The following is a 20,347-nucleotide window of genomic DNA, read 5'->3' as shown; positions in this document are numbered from 1 at the left end:
TCCCCTCCCCTCCCCTCCCCTCCCCTCCCCTCCCCCTCCCCTCCCCTCCCCTCCCCTCCCCTCCCCTTCTTTCTCTTTCTCTTTCACCAGTCTTAGGCTGGCTGAACATTCCTTTGTACCAGGACGACCTTGAACTTCCGACCCTGCTTCCTCTTTCCCTTCCCCTCTCTGCTGGGCACTGGCCACCACACCCAGTTTATAATCCCCCCCACCTCATTCTGCTGTGTTGACTTGGTGAGGGGCTGTGTTTCAGCGGTGACCTCTGGAGCCAGATTGTCTGGGTTGTTTTGTTTTCCTTCTGTGCCCAACAGAGGCCATGGTGGCACGCCTTTCCGCGCTGTTATGGTGACTGGATGAGCTCAGGCGCTTTCTGGACTCTCCATGGTACTGGGCACTCGGCAATCCACTGGTGAATGTCTCCTGCCCTGATCCCTGACTACCCATTCCTGTGCCAGCGAAACAGCAGCGCGATCTCCCAGAGTGCCGGGCGTAGTAGTCCCTCTACTATCTCATGGCCTTGGGCACACTATTTCCCTTTTTATATTCTCTGTCTCTCAGTTTCTTCATTCATATACGGAGAGTGGATTAGAATACAGTCTATGAATTTCATAAAGATATTAACTACAAAACCTGCCAAGCTGAGGGGCTGGTCCGGGGTAGTGCAGCTGCTGCATTTGCAGAGGTCCTGCGTTTGGTTCCCAGTACCCATGTCAGGAAGCTCACAACTGCCTTGAATTCCACTCCTGGGGACCCAACACACTCTTCTGGACTCGGCAGGTACAGAACACACGCGACACAAACAAACACACATACATAAATAGAAATGAAATTAATTTTTAAAAAATATTTATTTATTCATTATATATACAGGGTTATTCCTGCATGTATCCTGCAAGCAAGAAGAGAGCACCAGATCTTATTACAGATGGTTGTGAGCCACCATGTGGTTGCTGGGAATTGAACTCAGGACCCCTGGAAGAGCAGTTAGTGCTCTTAACCACTGAGCCATCTCTCCAGCCCCTTACCTATATTTCCAAATAGCATATGGTTATATGATTATTTTTTCCTTCCTTCCGGTTTCTTTTATTTTTTTATTTTTGGTGATATTAGGGATTGAAACCAGAACTCTGTGCCGGCTGGCATGGTCTCCCAATAGACTCCAGGCCATGGAATGGGGATCTAGTTGTCATTAGTCCTCATTTTCCTACCTACTTCCCTATTACCTTTTTAATTTCAATGCATTATGATTTTTAGCTAAACTAGTAATCAATTTTTACATCGTTATTGGTGTGAAAACTGAGCTCAGGAGGAATGTAAAGTGCTAGCCTGGGATATATAATGAGTATCAGGCTAGCCCAGTCAGAGCTACAAAATAAGGCTATTTTAGAAAACTTAAAAGAAAAGGAAAGAAAGAAAGAAAGAAAGAAAGAGGAAAAGGAAAAGGAAAAGGAATTCTGAGGAGAGAAAGAGGAGGCGAGCCAGAGAAACAGTGAGTCAGCTCTGAGACTCCATCTCCTAGAAATGTCAGAAAAGCAACATGAAGTCTCACCAAGATGGCTGCCTAAACAGGACCACACGAGTAAACATGTTAAGACGGACCAAGGAAAGCTCATGAGGTCTCAACCCTAGACAAAGAGCTACAGGCCACTACGAAACCTCAGAACAGGAGAGAGAAATAGCCTTCCCAAACGAGCACGCCAAATGGTCAGTCCTAAAAACATATACAAGTAACACTACAGTGACTGAATGGTTGTGTTAAACTCAGGAATGTGAACACACACATACACACATAACAACAATTAAAGAAAAAGAGGCTGGGGCTCGAGAGATGGCTCACAGGTTAAGATCATATACTGCTCTTGTAGAGGACCCGTGTTCAATTACTGTCACCCACATGTTTTGCTCATAAACATCGGTAACTCCAATTCAAAGGGATCTGATACCCTCTCCTTGCCTCCTTGGGCATCACACATACACACCACGCAAACACGCACAGAAATACACAAGGTGTAGAAGTACATACCAGCACAACGTGGGTACACATAGAATATACGTCTAAAGGAATTAAAGAGAGGCCATCCATTTGAAAGAGAGCAATGGAGCGGTTGAGGAAGGAAATGGAGGGGGAGTGATATAATTATACTCTCAAAATTTAAAAAATTTAGCTGGGTGGTGGTGGCACACGCCTTTAACCCCAGCACTTGGGAGGCAGAAGCGGGCAGATCTCTGTGAGTTTGAGGACCGCCTGGCACACAGACTGAATTCCAGGACAGCCAGGGCTACACAGTGAGACTCCATCGTAGAAAACAAAAACAAACAAAAAGTTTTGAGGCTGAATCAGGAATTTATGCCCAAACTGTCACTCTGTAAAATTTGGTTTGTTAATCAAATTCAAGGACACAGGGCTAAGACTCTCCCCTTTCTAAAGTGATAGACACAAACTCCAACTTCGCTATTTGCAATCAGTTGATGGAAACAGCACATCCTGCTCTTCTTGCCCAGTAGTCTGAGTAACGTTGGTTACTTTCTTTCTTGCTTTCTTTTTTTCTTTTTTTAAATAATAATTGCCGATAAACAGTGAAGACTTTGAGAAAGTGTAGAAGGAAGGAGCGGCGGGCTGCGTCCCGCCACCCGGCTAGCTTTACCAGAAATAATTACATGAAAACTGTATTCATTCAAACACTGCCTGGCCCATTATCTGTAGCCTCTTATTAGCTAACTCTCACATCTTGACTAACCCATATCTAATAATCTGTAGCACCAGAAGGATCTTAACCTGCATCCATCTTGGAGAGGAGAGCTATAGCATCTAACTCACTTCCCTTCTTCCCAGCATTCTTTTCTGTCTTCCCCGCCTACCTATGTTCTGACCTATCAGGCCAAGCAGTTTTCTTTATTAATTAACCAATGAAACAACAGATAGATAGAAGACCCACCTATATCAAGAAAGTAGGTTTTTTTTCTTTTTTTCTTTTTTTTTAAAGCATACAATTTTTTTTACTTATTTATTTATTTATTACGTATACAGTATTCTGTCTGCATGTATGCCTGCAGGCCAGAAGAGGGCACCAGATCTCATAACAGATGGTTGTGAGCCACCATGTGGTTGCTGGGAATTGAACTCAGGACCTTTGGAAGAGCAGGCAGTGCTCTTAACCTCTGAGCCATCTCTCCAGTCCTGTTTTTTTTTTTCTTGTAGACATATTTTCCATTGGGCTGCCAGCTCACAAAAATGATATGGAGACTTATTATTATTTTTTAAAAATATATTTGATATGCATTGGTGCTTTGCTTACATGTATGTGTGAGGGTGCCAGTCCCTTGGAACTGGAACTACAGACAGTTGTGAGCTGCCACGTGATCCTTTGGAAGAAAAGCCAGTGCTCTTAACTGTTGAGCTAACTTCCCAGTCCTATGGGTCCCTCTTTGACATACCAAGGTAGTCTGGATCCACATCCAGGTAAAAAACTTTGAACAGTGGCTCTCTGAGCATCACAGTCTGCCTTTATCCTCACTTTCTAGTTCCCAAGTGGACCTTAGTCTACTCAGGCCAGGAGTTTCTCTTTTAAATCAGGATCTTCGTTATGTAGCTCCCATTGGCCTTGAATTTGGAATAATCCTCCTTTCTCCTGAGTCTTGGTGTTTTAGGTATGTACCATCTTTTCCTGGCTTAGTCAGGACTTCTTGACACCACCCCCCCCCCCCCTCAACTCTTCTGCTTACCTTGAACCCTACAGAACTGCTTCAGGCTGGGTTTGGTGACTTGTAATCCTAGCACTTGGAAAGCAGAAACAGGAGTATCAGAAGTTCAGGGTCCTCAGCTAGGCCATGCTCTAGGCCAGCCTGGAGTCATTAGCCTCTGTCTCAAAGCAAAACAAAACCCAGGCTGGAAAAATGGCTCACTTACTGCAGTTTCAAACGATGTGAGCACCGATGTCACACGGCTCACAACTGCCTGTAACTCCAGCTCAGGGGATTTGATAGGCGTCTGGCCTCTGCAGGCACCCGAATAACATATGCTCACCCAGACACACATATGCACACGTAAAGACTTTAAACCAAAACAAACCAAAGATCAAACAAAAACCCCTCTTGTTTGATTTAAATTGGAATTCTAAAGGCAACTCTTTATCTTATCCTGCCTTGATCCTTTCTTCTTTTGTTGGGTTCCTCTGGAATCACAGGTATGTGCCATTCCGAACATGACTAGCCTGTTTCTTTCAGATAGGGTCTCAGACTGGAGTTCAAAGTCATCCTAAATGTTTAGTAAAACCCTGTTTCAAAATAAAAGGGGCTCAGTGGTAGAGTACTTGCCCAGCAAACGTGAGATAGTACGTAGATCTTCAGTGTTTGGTGGGAGTGTTGGAAGAATGATTTAATAATTAAATGAGTGGGGTCTCTGCGCTGGAGAACTGCAACATTTGGCCTATCCTCAAACTTTCCACATGTCCCAGTCAGTCCAGATCTGGGTGCCCAGGAAAAGCAGCGCAAAAACTCCTCTGGACTTAATCTGCAATTTCCGAAAGAGCGCTCTGCTACCTCCCCGAACCTGAGCGCGGCCGGAAGTTCCCCAGGCGCCGTCCTGAGAACTACAGTTCCCAGAAGGCAGTGCGGAGGAAGCGCAGTAGTAGAAGAGGACTTCCGGACGCTGATGCGGACCTTAACGCGACGCCCAGAGGTACGCTTAGGTGGCGGGCTGAGTGGAAAGGTGGAAGAGGGTGGCAGTGGTTGGGAATGCTTGTCAGATTCAGAGCGGGCAATGGTAGAAAGGGTCCTCAACCTAGATTCCTCTCCTTGCAGCGACCATGACGAAGTTAACCCAGTGGCTTTGGGTCCTGGTGCTCCTGGGCTCTGCCTGGGCTGCCCTGACCATGGGAGCTCTGGGCCTGGAACTACCTTTCCCTTGCCAGGAAGTCCTGTGGCCACTGCCTGCCTACCTGCTGGTGTCCGCTGGCTGCTATGCCCTGGGCACTGTGGGCTATCGCGTGGCCACATTTCACGACTGCGAAGACGCCGCCCGAGAACTGCAGAGCCAGATCCTGGAGGCCCGAGCGGATTTAGCCCGCAGGGGGCTACGCTTCTGACACAGTCACCCATTCCGTCCGGACATCCTTCCTCATTCCCCATTAAAGTGCAATTTTTAGTTTCTAGCCTTGTGTATCTTGAGTATTGGGGATTAGGTACTGGGGTTCTGTCTATCAGAAGTCAAGAAGCGGAGGCAGGAGAGCCACCTTTTCAGACTTTAACTTTGCATTTTGTTCCCTTCTCAAATCTTTTTTCTTTTCTTTTTGAAATAGGGTCTCATGTATCCCAGACATATGGCTGAGGATGCCTTTCTACCTCTGCCTGTCATCCCTAATTACAGGCAGAGGTATCATGACTAGATGATGTGTTTGGGAATTGAACCTGCTGGGCTTCAAACATGTAAGCCCTCAACTGAACTACATCCTCAAACCTGTTTTGTTTATCCGTTTAGATGGTTTTACTGAGTAGCCCAACTTGGCCTACAGCTTGTGTTGCTCAGGCTGCCCTCAACCTTGCAGTCCTCCTGCCTCAACCTCTTTGTTTTGTTCGAGACAGAGTTTCTCTGTGTAGCCCTGGCTGCCCCAAAACTCTGTATAGACCAGGCTAGCGTCGAAGTGAGAGATCTGCCTGCCTCCACTTCCTGAGTGCTGGGACCACCTTTCTCAGCTTCAGCCCTTTAAGGCTTCCCAATTTCCATTTTTTTTTATAACCTCCAAGTTTTTGTTTCTTTCTTTTTAAACGGCCTTTCAGGTCTTTGTGATTCTACTTCCGTCAGAGGCCAGTCCCAGACTCACCTTGTATCGAGTCAGGAAGGCTGAGAATCATGAAGAAAGCACAAACCCTGCAGGCAGGTGTGGGGAAGAGTTTATTTTAAGGCACAGTCTAAAGACACCACCTCAGCCTCCAAAACGAGAAAAGATAATCTCTTTAAAATGTGATTGCATCCCATAGGTCCCGTCCAGTCTACATAAAGGTCTTTCTTTGATCCCTCTAGTTTCAAAATCAACTTTTTCCTCACAACCCATTGCATCCGTGGAGTTGGTCAGGAGGACCAGCAGAAACAGGAGCTCTTTTTGGTATCAAGTGGGCCCTACAGTGCCCGTGGTCAGGTCTGCAGAAGGCGGTATTTCCTGTCATGCTCTGGGGGATACTTGCAGAAAAGCCCAAGGCGGATCAAGCTGGTAAGGATTCCTGGAAGGTTGGGCACCTGCAATCACAGAGCTGCCATAAAGACAGGAACTGTTTGCTTGTAGACTCCTTGTCCCATCTGGGATCTTCTTACCGTGATGTATGGGTCTCTGAGGCGAAATCCATAGATGGACCAGGAGGCGGAGGAGAGGAGGGTGGCAATGGTCAGTGAGAAGGAGAGACGCTGGGTTGATTTAGTCTGAATGATCTTAGCCTAGGGCAGAAATACTCCTGGTTCAGGTTCACATTACCATTCCTGAACCCGTGCCTAGGAATTTCCATGGAAAGAAGACCCAAATCCCTCTGCTTTTTTACCCACCCCTCTCCTGCACCCTGCTCACCCACCTCTACTGCCTGGCCTCCTTCCAGGAGCTGGATCTCCCCACCCCCCCTTAGAATATTATCCAGTCTCTGGCTAAGGTAGCCTAGCCCTTCTCTCCCTACCTCTTGGCCACCCCACTCACCAAGTCAGCCAGTGGCGACAGGTACATGCTGATAGTAAAGACACTGCAGAAGAGGCCTAACTGCCGAAGCCGGGCCTCCAGGTCTGGCACCAGAAGCCAAAAGTAGCCGTAGCCCAGGAGAAGGAGCCCCAGCAGGGCCGCAGTCTGCAGGAGCACAGTGTGCTGTGGGGGAGAAGCAGCTTACACCCAGAACATGGTTTCTCTGGTGGGACTGCTTCGTCCTGTCTTGGCCCATTCTCTAATGGGGAAGTCAGCTTTCACCCCAGCTTCATGCCAGTCTCTGGCACCAGTTACTTGAAGTCTCACCCACACAACACTGGAGGTCTCCAGGGAAGGGAAAGTTGTTCTTTTTTTCTCCCTCCCCTTTTCATGTGAGACTCATGTATACAGTAGGAGACAGATGAATGTTTTTGTGATTGAGTGGGGAAACAGAGCTAATGGCCATTCTTAGCCCCTGGCCCCGGCTCTAACTCTAAGGGACCAGAGACAGTATAGTCCCCTCTCCCCAGCACTGACACTGGGCTAGGGAAGCCACCAGTCTTGTGAGCAAGAGAAGGACGGGCGGTTGTGAGTGCATTTTGTAGGCTTCCTGGGAAGGAGAACCAGAAGGGCCTTCTAAGAAAAGGAAGTGATGCCATCCTACTAGTCTTCCAGGAAACTGCTCTGCTGACATGGCAGGGCGTGGAGCAGAGGTGGGTGCGAGGGTGGGCCTCTACCTTCTGAGGACTGTAGTGCAGATACGCCAGGATATAAAGAGTCTGAAGCACAGCACCCACGGTATTGACGATGATGAGGGTCCCATCTCCCTTCAAGACGCCATAACTCAGCCAGCCCAGGTTGCTGTGAGGGGAGGGATTATGGTCCAAAGGGCTGAGTGTGGCAGGGGGGTCCCCAGGGGCCTCTTGCTCCTCCCTCAGCCTTGCCCATCACAGCCAACAATATTCTCACTTGACGTCCGTGGTGAGAAAAGGCAGGAACTGGATGCTGTCCACGCTCCGTGTCCTCTGCATGTGTCTGAGGTCCGAGCTGGAAGGGGACCCAAGGGGAATTGTTAAGAATGGGTCCTCCGTGCTTGTCATCCACCCTGAACGACAAGCAGATCTCCTCCCTCAGGCTGAAGGGCCAGCCTCGCCCTAGCGCCCCGGATCATCCAGCCCTATTCCACTTTCATTCTGGGTTCCAGACACAGCCAGTAATTGTAGCCCCGTCTCTTGACCACTTTCCTCTCCTGATATCCTGGTCCTATCGCCAGCCCAGTCCACCCGCGCTCTCACAGGCCAGTGGAGAACATGCCCAGGGTGAATAGCACGCAGGCACCGGAAAGGAACGAGTCTGCCACGCCGCCCGCCTCCATCCCACCGGAGTCGGTTCCCTCGCCCAATGCTGTGCACTAGCTGTTCAGGTCCAGAGCAGGCGACTGCGAAGCCCCGCCCTCCCCGCGGACCGGCGCCGGAACCCGCCCTCGCCAGAACGGCACCGGAACTGGGGCCTCTGCCACACCAGCGCTGCACGCTGGAGGGCTGGATTGGTTCCTGATCTTCCCCTTCGCTTAATGCGCTTAATGGTTTTAGTAGGGACCGCGCATTTGTCCCCGACCGGGACCCTCCTCATACTGCTCACTCCTTGATGACCACCAGCCTCAATGTCTGTGTTCCCACATGACCTTGTATGCTAGAAGGCAAACACCAAATTTAGTCTCACCCAGTCTGAAGACTGCGCGCCTCCTATTAAGTGCTCCAAATCAGAACCTTGATTACTCAGCTTTAGGAAGTTTTCCCTGGAGGTTATTGAAATCCTTTTAGCCTGTCCCCTAAATAGCAGGAATTGCCAGGAGTTGCCATCTTTCTTCAGATGCCCTTCCTTACACAGCTTGCCCTATCCATGAACAACCCTACTTGGCCCCCTGTTCAACATACTGGCTCCTGGGAACTTCCCCTCCCATCCGCCCACGCGGCTCTGCTGGTGGGGCTGCGCACATGCTTCAGCTGGCATCTAGCTTCTGACTCACCCAGACAGCATGAGTACCTGTATGGTAGCCAAAGCCCTGAGCTTGAGGCTGAGGCGAGTGGGGTAGAGTGGACAGGAAGGGAAAGCATTCAGAACGGGGTGCGGAGGGGATCCAGCTCACGACTGCAGGGAATTCTGCAGAGCCCTCAGAGGAGGAAACACCCTGTGGCCTGGTAAGAAGTATGTCTTTTTAGAAAGAGAAAGAAGTTAAATCAAGTTGTGTATTATATCTCCCCCCCATCCTAGTCATTTACTGATTTTGTCTTTTACTTATTTACTTATTTATTTTGTTATTTGTGAGACAAGGTCTCACACTGTAGCCCAGGCTGGCATCAAGATTTTGATAATCTTCTTACTCAACCTTCTAAGCGCTTGGATTCCAGGCGTGAGTCACGCCATGCCTAACTCCTTATGCTTTGTGCTGCTGAGGAGTGAACTCAGGGCTTAGGCATATTACGCCAGCACTCTACTTCTCGAGGTGTTCCCAGTCCCTTGTTTTTGCTTTTGAGGCAAGGTCTGAGTTGCCTGTGCTTATCTCAAATTTGCAATCTTCCCCCTCAGCCAGGAGCGTAGCTGGGATTCTAGGTGTGTACCATACCAGCCCCGATTGTGCCCTGCATAGCTCCTGCTGTGGCAGAGCCTAACACACAGTAGGGACTCTATGATCAGAAATCGACATACGGGGGCAGAAGAACATGTCCAAAAAAACCAAAAACATTGCTTTATTATGAATCCAAGAACACTGTATAAAAAAACAAAACAAAAACTCCAGTTGTAGAAATGAGCAGACGCAGCACATTTTCTACACAGACTGTACACGTGGGCCCTGCCCTCTCAGCTACATTCTACACAGACTGTACACATGGGCACTGCCCTTACAGCTATACTCTAAAATCAGTATAGTCCTTGTGTTGGCACAGCTCCAGGGAACGCTGCCCGAAGGACGGGGAGGATGCAGTCGGTGCCTGGCTACAAACCTCGCTGGCAGCTCAGCAGGTGGAAATCTTGCGGAGATGCTGGGTCAGCCCAAGCATGCTGCCTCTCCTGTACCTGGCTCCCACGCAGGAAGCTGTCTCAAGCTTTCCCTTCAGTCAGTTCATCTGGACATCATCGTTTCCTTAGTGTCCGACTGCACGACCTCAGGCCCTTCCAGTTCATCTCCCACTGGACCCTCTAGATGGTCCAGGCCTGCACAGCTTGTTTCTTTGGCTTAAAGGTAAAAATCGCAGGGAAAAGGACCTTCCCCTCTTCTTTCTCCATTCCTCTGAAGCGGAGGCAGGAATGGCACAATCAGGCTGGTTGAACTCCTTTGGGTTGAAACCCTTAATACTGAGCCTTCTGAGGCTTCGGGGTGGCAGCTTGAGCATGTAGTGGGAATGATTCCCAGGGCTGGAGCTTTGGGGTGCTTCTCCCTGCTCCTCGGCCCAGTTCCAGTCCTGAAGCCAGGTGAAGCATCACCTTCACTGAGTTTGCAGTAGCAGCAGCGGCAGGAGCAGCACAGCCCAGACCAGTGGGAAGAGGCGGGGGGCAGCACTGTAACCGATGCTGTGCAGAACCTGAACCTCTGGGTCATCTGCAGGTGAGAAGGCAGAGAGAAGGTAAAAGGCCCTGCTGTTTGCACCACCTTCCAGCCAGCCCCTGGGTGGCAAAGGAGCTACTTCTATTAGCAAACCCCTTCATGTGGCCCAGGCCCACTTGGCTCTAGTTCCCTACCTGCTAGAAGTCTCTTCTCCTGTGAATTGGCATGGGCCTGAGGGCTATGAGCTGAAAGATAAGAATGGTAATAGATCAGGTATTGCTAAGGAGGCGAAGAGGCAACTTCCTCCCCATCCAAGGCTCACGCTCAGCATGGGAGGCACCCACAGGGCCTGACACTCACTGATTTTGCCATTGACAGTCACCCTCAGCTTCAAGCACTGGTTTTCTTGATGGTAGATAGGTTTGGCTGTAAAATAAATGCATAGGATGTTAAGGAAAGAGCCTTTGCTAGAAGAAGATATGATTTCAAATTTGACTCTGCTCTCTCAGTGCCCTGTTTACTTAAATTTTTTTCTGTATTTATTTAAGACAAGATTTCACTATGTAGCACTGACTGTCCTGGAACTTCTTATGGAGACCAGGCAAGCTTTAAGCTCACAAAAATCTACCTGCCTCTGCCTCCTGAGTGCTGGATAAAGCATTCAATCCATATGCAACCTTTATTATTATTAATTTTTAAACTTTGCTTTCTTCTTCTTTAGTGTAAGCCACAGCACATGTGTGAAAAGCAGAGCACAAATGTTGGGAGTTCTTGCCGTCCGTCTTGCCTCTGCACTGCGTGCTCGATAAGGCTGTTTCTTCGCTGCCTTTTCTCCCTCTCTTTTTTAAGACAGGGTCTTTACAAACTCCCTGCAGTTCTGAGATTGACTGTGTAGACCGGGCTGGTCTCAAACTCAGATACACATGCCTCTGCCTCTCAAGTGTTGGAATTAAAGGCTTGGGCCACCCCACCCCAGCAATGTTAATTTTCTTGTCCCTGCCTCCCATCACCAGATAGGAGTGCTGGGGTTACAAATGTGTTCCACTGTCTTTGCCCATTCCTGTGGGCTCCAGGGCCATGACAGCCGGCACACGTGGGTTCCAGGCAGGATTCAGGTTATCAAGTTTATGCAGTAACTGCTTTTTTATTTTTATTTATTTATTTATTTATTTTGTTTTTGTTTTTGTTTTTTTTTTTTTGAGACAGGGTTTCACTGTGTAACCCTAGCTGTCCTGAAACTCCTTCTGTAGACCAGGATGGCCTTGAACTCATAGAGACTTGCCTGCCTCTGCCTTCTGAGTGCTGGGATTAAAGGCGTACGCCACCATTACCCAACCCCTATTCAGTTTGTTTTAGGCATGGTTTTACTCTAGCCCACACTGACTTGAAACTTAGTCTGTAGCCCAGGCTACCCTTGAATTCACATCAGTCCTCCTATCTCAGTCTCTTGAGTGCTGGGATTAGAGTTGCGAGCCCCCATGCCTTGCCTAATCTTGATATTTATTTGCCTCCAGTTTTTGCCTACTTTCTGATCAGTGTTCAGTTCTGTCTCTTATTCTCCGGAACAACACTCAACTTTAGTAATGGTAGTGAAAGGGACATGGACGATGTCCCTTCTACACATCCCATCTCTCATGACTCCCAGCCTGAAGTTGGGCGAGGTGTTCTCAGTGTAATTTCCCTGGGCCATTTTCTACTGTGCTAGCCTAGACTCAAGCAGAGAACAAGCCCTGGATCCAGCCTTCACAGAGCCCTGGACCTTGTAACTCTCAGGATTCATCACCGGGTTCCTGCCACCCTCAGGACGAAGTATAAACGCGTACTAGTATTTCAGCTCCAAGAATCTGTCCTATCCACTTTTCAAGCCCATCACTGTATTTCTCATATGCCTCTCATTCCGGGAGCTCTACAAGCGGTCGCTCTCCCTTGTAGAGCGCATGCGCCCTTGCCCTTGTCAGTCCTCACAGTCTTTGCTGTCTTTGACCTTGGCAGGCACACAGGTCATTTCCCCGAGTGCCCCGTGTTCACGTCAGTCACATCACACTCTTCTACTGGCCTGAAGATTTATGTGGGTTCCTTCCCAGCTTCCTTGAAGACAGGGGCTAGGAATGTTTTAGTTATTTTGTGCCCATGTGCCAATCTGAGTGCCTAGCACACACCCAAAGCTTGTTCCACATCTGTGATATGAATGAGAAAACTGAGTTTAGATCTGGAAGGAGGCGGGGCTCTACATTACTTGACCCCCTCTAAGCAAGCACCCAGGCACATGCTGCCGGCCACGAGTGCTCTGTGACCTGTCCCTTGTGTACTCACAGATGTAGTAGTAACTGTGCCCTTCCTTGAACTCCTTGCCCAAGGTAAAAGGTGTGAAGCGCTGGAATTTCTCAGATAGCTTCTCTGGGCCATGCTTGGCACTGGGCTGGTTGCACTTCCAACGGACCTGGTCCTTGGACTGGGGCTGGCATGCCGCATACTCGGGCTGCTCCACCATGTACAGTGTATACCGCTCCATGGCAGCATCCGCCACGGAGTCGTCCTCATAATGCGGGCAGATAATGTCGAGGTAGTCATTTAGCCGCACGTGGACGGTGTAGTCCTCCTCCCGGAACCTGGGCCAGTGCAGAGCAGAGGGAAGCAGTTCACTCAGATGTCAGGCCGGAGCCGGAAGCTTCTAGTTGGTCACACTGGAGTCCCAAAGGATTTTTCCCCAAATCTTAACTCCCAATTTTCTGATCTTGATCTCTTTCATCTTTCTCTACCACCTTCAACCATTCCCTGGCTACCGGCATCTCCTACTCCTTCTCCAAATAACATCCACTAAGTATCTCTCAGGTACCAACATACTTTCTAGAACACCCCAGGTATTTGCCCAAGGATAGGTTCTGTTTCCCCAGGTGATTCTTTAAATGCCAGAAAACTTCAATCTGGCTGCTCTGGATTCAGGAGCCGAGCTGGGTCTCTCTGGTTGCTGAGCTCCTCAGCACACCGCTGGCTTTGCTTATCTCAGCCTGTCCCGGCTCTCACAGAGTCTCAGATTTCCACTACCCTGCAGCACCCAATCTCTGGTCCCAACCCAGACTCAGAGATAGTCAAGCCATTCTTATCAGGTGATTTAAATCTCCCTTTCTTGTTACTCAAATGCACTGATCTCCTTGTCCCATTTCCTCAGAGCACCCCAAACATCCCTGTCTTTTTAGGTCCGAGAGCCTCAATCCCACCTTCCCCCATGAGATGCTGCAGCTCTGAGACCCGAGACTGCCTCGCCTTTCCTTCTCCCCAGGTGGAGCCAGCTCCCCTCCCCCAGTCGGTTCCCCCCAAAGCCTGGCAGGCTCCAGCCTGACTGCCCACCAGCCCCTCCTACTTAGCTTCAGACACCTGGCTCCAGCCTGGGTAGGGTCTTAGCAGTGGGAAAGTGCTCCCCCCTCCCTCTGAAAGTCAGTCAGCGCTCTGGATTCTCCCAAGCACTGCCAGTGAGAGGCTCAGCAGAGCTGGCTGCCAATTTGCTTTAAAACCAAGTCCTTGGCATGGGTGGTGCCCATAGTGATGGTGGGGTTTCATGGTGGCCACCCACTACCCAGTCATCATGACCCTTTAGAGGCCTGGCCTTGCAACAGCTTGCTGCCTCTAGAACTAGGCTTAGCAGGCCCCTCCCCCACCCCGGGGAAAAGAGAGAAGCAGAGGGAGGGCTTTTAAAATTCCTCTCTGGAGAGATAAACATAGAAGCCATTTCAGAACAGGTATTTCAGCTCTGGGCCTGGCGTCTTTCCCCCATTCCCGTGATGGGCACTGACTCATGCCTCATCCACCTCTGCTACCCGCCCAGGCACTCTTGAAAGCCTGTGAAAATTTACCTTGTCAAATGAAAGCAGACCCCAGGACCCCAGGACAGCTCGGTACCACTGGGCAGAGGGAGCAGAGGGAGCAGAGGGAGCAGAGGGAGCAGAGGGAGCAGAGGGTGCTTGTCTCTCCAGGACCACGGGGGCCCACAACCCAGCTTACAGCGGCACTCTTCTCTGACACTGCTTCTGTCTGGAGCTTGGGGATCCCAGGGCTAATGCCCACTACCCTGAGTCACTCATGCCAATTCTACACCCGCCCTGCTCACTGCCGCCTCATCTCTTCCCCCAAGCTGGCCCTGACTAGACTGCCCATGACCTCCACGCTAGACCGGCTTTCCTGTAGCTGTAAATAAGTCAGGGTATGTGTGTGTCCAGAGGGACAGGGCCGAAGCTATACTTAGTGGGGCACTATCTTCTCCGCTTAGCCTGCGGGGACACTTCATCTCCATCTGGAAAGGGGGGCTACACTGGTGGTGGAGAAGACAGGGAGGGGGGCAAGGAAGAGGCTCCTTCCTGAAAGAGAGGAAACCTGGGAGCTTGGGAACGGAAAAGGCCAGAGATCCCCCCTCCCTACTCATGGCTTCCTGTCCCCTCCTCCTCCTCAGCCAACACCTGGCATGGGCATAAACAGGGACTTTGCTCTTTCCCACTGCTAGGACAGGACTGGGTCGGGGGCAAGGCTGACTGGGCTGCCGTAGTACCTAGGGCTAGGAAGACACTGCCCTTAGAGTTGGCAGCTGGCTCTGCGCTGCCCTCTGACATGTTCTAGACAACACACCCTCAACAGGCAATGCCACAATGCCAGAGGAGATCAGCACAGCATCTGTCTCAGGGGAAGGGGAATGGTTTAGTGGCATTTTGTGCCCCCCCCATCAGGGGTGAGGTTTTTTTTTCCACCCTAACCCCCTCTTGGTTTTCCCCAAATACTGTTCTCACAACTTGAGGAAACTCAAGGGCAAGAATAAAGGGTCTGACAGGGTCTTCCTCCCCAAACCGTTTGCTTCACAGCCCTAAACCTGCCCAGGAGAAATTACCTCCTTCCGGTTACAGCCCGCTGTGGCCGGGTGAAACCCCCCTGCCCCTCCCCAAGCTTTCCAGAGACACTCCTTTCATCAGTTCCTTAGTGTGGCACCTTGGCCACTCCCTCGGTCTGTCCATGCACAGCATGTGCCTAATTTATGCCACCCCAAAATCCTTGGGGGCACTCTCCAGGGTCATCTTAAATACAGAATGAATACCTAATGCCCGAAACCTAGACTCCTACCAAGAGTCTCCCCAGGGCTACTCCGAGCGTTGTGTTTACTCTTGGTGTCAATAGGTGCCTGTCAGTATACAAATGCTCAAGCGGCACACAAAAAGACAGGGCACAGACGGTTTGTGGGGGGACTTAAAGAGCCCTGGAGGCCAGGGCCAAGGCTACATTCTCAAGGCAAGGACGCCCGGCATGAGATCCTTACTTTAGAGTGATGGGATGCCAGAGGGCAGGAAGAGAAGGGCAGAAATAGCGCCTGTGCAAGTTGGCATTAGCCACGGGCGGGTGTTGCCAGTTACTAAGGGAAGGTAAAGACGGAGATGGGACGCTGCAGAATCCTTCCCACTCCTGGCCACCCTTCCTAGGCTCAGGCCAGGGGGTGGCTGAGGAAAGACATTGCTAACCAGGCGCCTAGGCTACCAGAGGGAGTCTCGGGGCTTACTTGGGATTTGAACTGTTCCAGAAGACGATGTGACGGTCAGCAGCGGCCAGACTGCAGCACAGACCCAAGAGAGGGGCCCAAAGGAACTCCATAGCGCGGGGCCGGGCCGGGCCAGGCCGGGACGAGAGCTCTGCAGTGTAAGGTTCCCACTTGCTCCTCCACGGTATAGTAGGCACAGCGAACACAAATCTGGCCTCTTCGCTGCTCGACTCCGCCTTTTGGGCCGGCGCCGCCCGACACCCGCCCCGCCCCCGCCCCGCCCGGCGCGCGCTGCCCCAGGGCTCGGTGGCTAGGGAGGTGGAGGATGGGAAAACGATCGGAGTCGGGGGGGCGGGGGTTGGTCTCCCTGCCCCTGGAACGGAGCGCGCTCTGGGGTCTGCACAGATCTCCCCTTAGCTGCGTGTTCGCTTACCGGGGGGGGGGGCACACGTCTGTGTGAGGTTCTGTAGATTTTGTGGGACAGGGCGCGGCGTAGACGCAAACTGGAAAAGGGAACTCACTCATGTGGGTCTGGGAATCAGCGGCTTCAGGACCTGGTTCTGCAGCGCGGGGCGCCAATCTAGCCAAGGTGCGAGGTGGGGGCTATACCCACACTTTTCGCGAGATTCACACCCAGGCCCGCGCACTCGCCTTCTCACACTCTCTCGCGATTGCCCCCCCCATGCCCAGACTCTGCGCTTGACTGCCCCTCCCCACACAGACGCGGCTGTTTGTTTTTGTTGGGTTTGTCAATGTTGTCTTTGTTCAAGAGATTGTGTCATCGCTTAGATGCCGGGAATAAAGTGCGACGCTGTGTGTGATCAAGTGTGTAACGTGTGCGGCCAGGGCTAAGGGCGCCTCAGTCCACCAGTACTTTGTGCGAGAGGAACAGATAGGACCCTTGGGCTCACGAGGGTCTTAATATTTTAATAGCGCTAAAGTACACTAATGACCTGTTTATATGTTTCACGTGTGCCTCGAGCGAATGCGCTGTTGCAGATGGACTGTGGGAATATGGTCACGAAGGGTGACAAACTAACCGACACATGTACATATGGCGTGTGTAAATGCGTGTGATGGCGGGTAGGTGTAAAGACAATTGTGAGTGTGTGCGGAAGCGTGTGAAACGCCTGGCATACATATGCTAATGTTTGTGAACAGTGTGTGAAGAAGAGGGGAAAGGTGTTTGGGCGTGCAGCGAGGGTGGGCTGGAGTAGGGGTAGTTTGGGTTGCTGTGTTTGGCTCAGTCAGGCTTGGGTCTTCCAGTCCGCCCGGCCTCACTACCAGGCTCAGATCCCCCTCCCCCGCTCCATGTAAACAACCTTGCAGGAATTCACCTCTCGAATCACAGCTGTCTGGAGAGGGGTTGGCGGCGTCTGCGCCTGGGTTGGAGCTGACGGGCAGGTGTTTGATTAGGCTCGAGTGCGTTCCTGGAGCTGGAAAGCTGAAAGCTGAGTGTTTGATAGTTTGCGTGTGTGGCTGTGTGCCTGCAGGGTTGATGGGGCAGGGGTTTAATTCTTGCCCTCCCCCCTTTCTTTGCGGCTGCGCATCACAGCAAGCCGCCGACCCGGGGCTCTTTGCCGGCTCTGGCCCAGCTTCCTGGGTTTCCTGGACGTTTCATCCTGGTTTTTTACGGCCAGGCCTGGCGGCAGAGCCTGTAATTACGCCGGGCCGGGACGCCACGGCCAGTCCGGTGCTGACCCTGCTGGGGAGGAGCCTGGCGTTGAGGAGGGCTGTGACCTTCCTCCTCCTCCGGGAGGTGGGCCCTACTTGTCGCTCTCACCATAAACATTTACCAACTCCAACTAGGTGCCGCGCCCTGCAATCCCGCTCCTGGGTCAGGGTCCGGCTTTGCACAAGCACATGCCACCTGCGAGCACACCTGCCTTAAGCGACGTGCCGGAGCCCCACGCAGATCCAAGGTGTGGCCCGCCCCTCCCGCCGGGTCCGAAGTTTATCAGCAGCCCTGGGAAGCGCCTCACGCGCCTTTTGCTCATAGGTGAAGGTCCCCCGCGCGCTCCCCGTGGTGCGAGTACCCCCTCCTAGTTCTTTTGCTTCGCAGGGTTTTGTTTTGTTCTCTGTCGCGTTGCCAGCGCCAGCGCGAACAGTAGCCGGTCAGAGTTTGTTGAGTGAGGCCACTCACTACAAAGGTGTAAACGTGTGACTGCTGAGAAACTCGCAGAGGGGTTAGGCAGTAGTGCATCTTTAACTTTAGAGAAAATAGCCCAAGATTGTCTCTGGGAGAGACGGCGTTGGGGCCGGATCGCCTCGGTTGACTGCCACTGAGCGAATACGTGTGGGTCGCGCGTTGCGCAGCTCCCGCCTGGCGGGTTCAATCTTCCTGGGTCCAGCCTGGCAGGGACGTGGCGCCCCCTAACTGCCCGAGTCTAAAGCAGGAGCTAGCTGGGTGGAGAGGGTGGAGGAAACCTCGGCACCGACAGGACGCAGAACCTCTGGTTTGGGACCTTCTCCAGCACTGTCACTTCAGACCTTGATCCTATCCATATATTTGTACTTTTAAAAGTAGCTCATCTGTTTCGGCTATCCCTTGGCATGTAGAGCACAAGTCTTTGCCTTCCCAGAGTCCCACAGTAAGCAGGGCACTTTTGTTTGGGCATGTTTTCCTGGAACTGGGTAGTAGAGGAAATACGCCTGGCAAACAACAGTCTTGCAAAGTGCTAAAACTAGACCCGCAACACATTCGCACCACCCCGGTGCTCCTAGAGCCGCTGCGCCGCCTGCTGGGCGGATAGGGGAGTTTCAGGCTCTGTGAGATGCCGTCGTGGACGACAGAAGGGACTTCAGAACACAGAATAAATCTAGGCCTCCTGGGCATCCCAGTTCTAGCTCGCCCTGGCGTGTCTGACTTTGTTTGGGGCTACCTGTTACCCTAAAGTTGTGTACCTGCATTGTCTCCCAGTGCTCCCACCCCCAGGCAAACATCTGTGCTAGGTGACAAATATGTATGAGGTGTCTGTTAGTCTGGGGAAAACCCCTTTGTGAATCCCTTCTGGGAATTTTTGAGGCCTAGACTTAACTCTGGGTGTGCTGGGTGGGGGTGGGGAGATCCTGGTCCACCGAGAGCACCGCTCACCCGCAGGCACCTTTTCCAGACTGGAGCAGCCGCAGCCTCTCAGCCGCTCGTCTGATGCTTCAGAGTAGGGAGGCCAGAGCCGCTGCCATGGGGGCATCTGTAAGTACTTGGGCAAGCCGTGGCATAGTGGGCCCTAAACCTGGAGCCATTTTTGCCTTCCTCCCTGCAGGTAATTTTGAAAACGAAAGTGTACAGTTTCTTACTTTATTAGTAATGTGTGCAAAATTTTCAGTTTGGAAAATAGAGGTGGGAAAGAAAGAAGCTTCTGATAAGGATGGTTTTTTCTTTTTTCTTTTTTGATAGGGTATCACTAATATGTAGTAGCCGTGGGTGTCCTGGAAGTCATTATGTAGAGGAGGCTGGCTTCAAACTCCCAGAGATCTGCCTTCCTCTGCCTCCTGGGTGCTGGAATAAAGGCGTGTGCTATGGGACTGGAGACACGGCATAGCACTGAAGCTCACTGGCTGCCCATCCAGAGGACCAGGACGCAATTCCCAGGTCCTACGTGGTGACTCACAAACATCTGTGACTCCAGTCCCTTTTCTGGTTTCTGAAGGCAGGTGCAGAGACTTTTATACAGGCAAAGACATCAACGCACATTAAAAAAAAAAGTTAAAAAATTAAAACAAGCAAAACCCGAAACAATCACGTGCCACCAAGGCCAGTGCTTTGTTTTGATGGAGTTCGGAACAGGACTCCTTTCTGCTGGAGTGTGATGGTTCGCGTTTGAGCTTCAGCAGGAGACAAATTTCTGGGACTGTCTGAAAGGGAGCTTCTAGACTGGGTTCGGTGCGGTGGAAAGAGGAAGATTTTCTCTGTGAGCGACGCCATGGACCAGTACCTGGGCTGAATGAGCAGGAAAAAGCCAATTGAAGAGGCACACTCTTGTGATGCTTCCTGACTGCAGGTGCCCTGGGACCAGCTGAAGTCTTCCCTGCTGTGGTGTACAGTGCTCTATCAGGGTGAGCCATAGTACAATCTTCATTAAGTTGCTGTTGTTGGGTATTTTTGTCACAGTGTAAGAAAAGTAACTTTCTTTCCCCTCATTAATTCTACAGCAGAATCTTTTCCCATCGCACACAAGCTCACATACCATACATTTTAAGTCTGGGTATGAGATGCTGTCATAACATGCTAGGCATGAATTCTCCCTACCATGGGGCCACACCCCAGCTCTGGAATGGATTTATTTTCCAAACCTAAGACCCATGTACGGAGACAAACCCTCTAATACAGACCTACATTCCCTAATGCCCATGAAGGATTTATTTTATTTTAAGACAGTGTCTCATTATATTATCTAGGCTGGCTTTAAACTCATGATCTACTTGCCTCAGCCTCCTAACTTTGAAGGCTACAGTCATGTGCCACCATACCCACCTGCAAAAAAAAAAAAAAAAAAAAAAAAAAAAAAGAAAGAAAGAAAGGAAAAGAAAATGCTTTGGACAGTGCAGGCCGAAGAAAATCTTTTGGCTACTAGTCCAGCTGTCCTACTGAAGGCCAAAGTCAACAGAGCCTAATACATCTGCTCCTCACCC

At 51.0% G+C, this 20,347-nt stretch overlaps 3 protein-coding genes across 9 annotated transcripts; 1 reads left to right on the top strand and 2 right to left on the bottom strand.

The window, feature by feature from the left end:
• Positions 1 to 4,528: 4,528 nt before the first annotated feature.
• Dpm3 (dolichyl-phosphate mannosyltransferase subunit 3, regulatory) lies at positions 4,529 to 5,150 on the top strand. Its single transcript, XM_048456964.3, has 2 exons — positions 4,529 to 4,678; positions 4,801 to 5,150. Exon 2 carries the CDS (start codon positions 4,806 to 4,808, stop codon positions 5,082 to 5,084), a length of 279 nt encoding a protein of 92 aa, XP_048312921.1. The 5' UTR covers positions 4,529 to 4,678; positions 4,801 to 4,805; the 3' UTR covers positions 5,085 to 5,150.
• Positions 5,151 to 5,872: 722 nt separating this feature from the next.
• Positions 5,873 to 8,546, bottom strand: Slc50a1 (solute carrier family 50 member 1). Of its 7 annotated transcripts, none has more exons than XM_048455254.3 (6): positions 8,379 to 8,546; positions 7,626 to 7,703; positions 7,394 to 7,517; positions 6,678 to 6,839; positions 6,308 to 6,427; positions 5,873 to 6,232 (listed from the first exon to the last, which is right to left on the bottom strand). In XM_048455254.3, exons 2-6 carry the CDS (start codon positions 7,685 to 7,687, stop codon positions 6,131 to 6,133), a joined length of 570 nt encoding a protein of 189 aa, XP_048311211.3. In that variant the 5' UTR covers positions 7,688 to 7,703; positions 8,379 to 8,546; the 3' UTR covers positions 5,873 to 6,130. The 7 variants fall into 7 exon arrangements, with proteins under 7 accessions (XP_048311211.3, XP_048311176.3, XP_048311184.3 ...); XM_048455219.3 differs by lacking the exon at positions 8,379 to 8,546 and adding an exon at positions 7,952 to 8,112; XM_048455227.3 differs by lacking the exon at positions 8,379 to 8,546 and adding an exon at positions 7,952 to 8,112 and having other exon boundaries at positions 5,873 to 6,216.
• An 836-nt stretch (positions 8,547 to 9,382) lies between these two features.
• Efna1 (ephrin A1) lies at positions 9,383 to 15,939 on the bottom strand. Its single transcript, XM_048455279.3, has 5 exons — positions 15,737 to 15,939; positions 12,517 to 12,812; positions 10,564 to 10,629; positions 10,398 to 10,448; positions 9,383 to 10,257 (listed from the first exon to the last, which is right to left on the bottom strand). The coding sequence occupies exons 1-5, from the start codon at positions 15,826 to 15,828 to the stop codon at positions 10,145 to 10,147; spliced, it is 618 nt and encodes a 205-aa protein (XP_048311236.1). The 5' UTR covers positions 15,829 to 15,939; the 3' UTR covers positions 9,383 to 10,144.
• Positions 15,940 to 20,347: the final 4,408 nt, after the last annotated feature.

Source organism: Myodes glareolus, chromosome 17 (assembly GCF_982192425.1).
Source record: "Myodes glareolus chromosome 17, mMyoGla1.1, whole genome shotgun sequence".
Taxonomy (NCBI): domain Eukaryota; kingdom Metazoa; phylum Chordata; class Mammalia; order Rodentia; family Cricetidae; genus Myodes; species Myodes glareolus.
The sequence above is the reverse complement of the archived record's forward strand: the minus strand, read 5'-3'. Positions and strand labels throughout refer to the sequence as shown.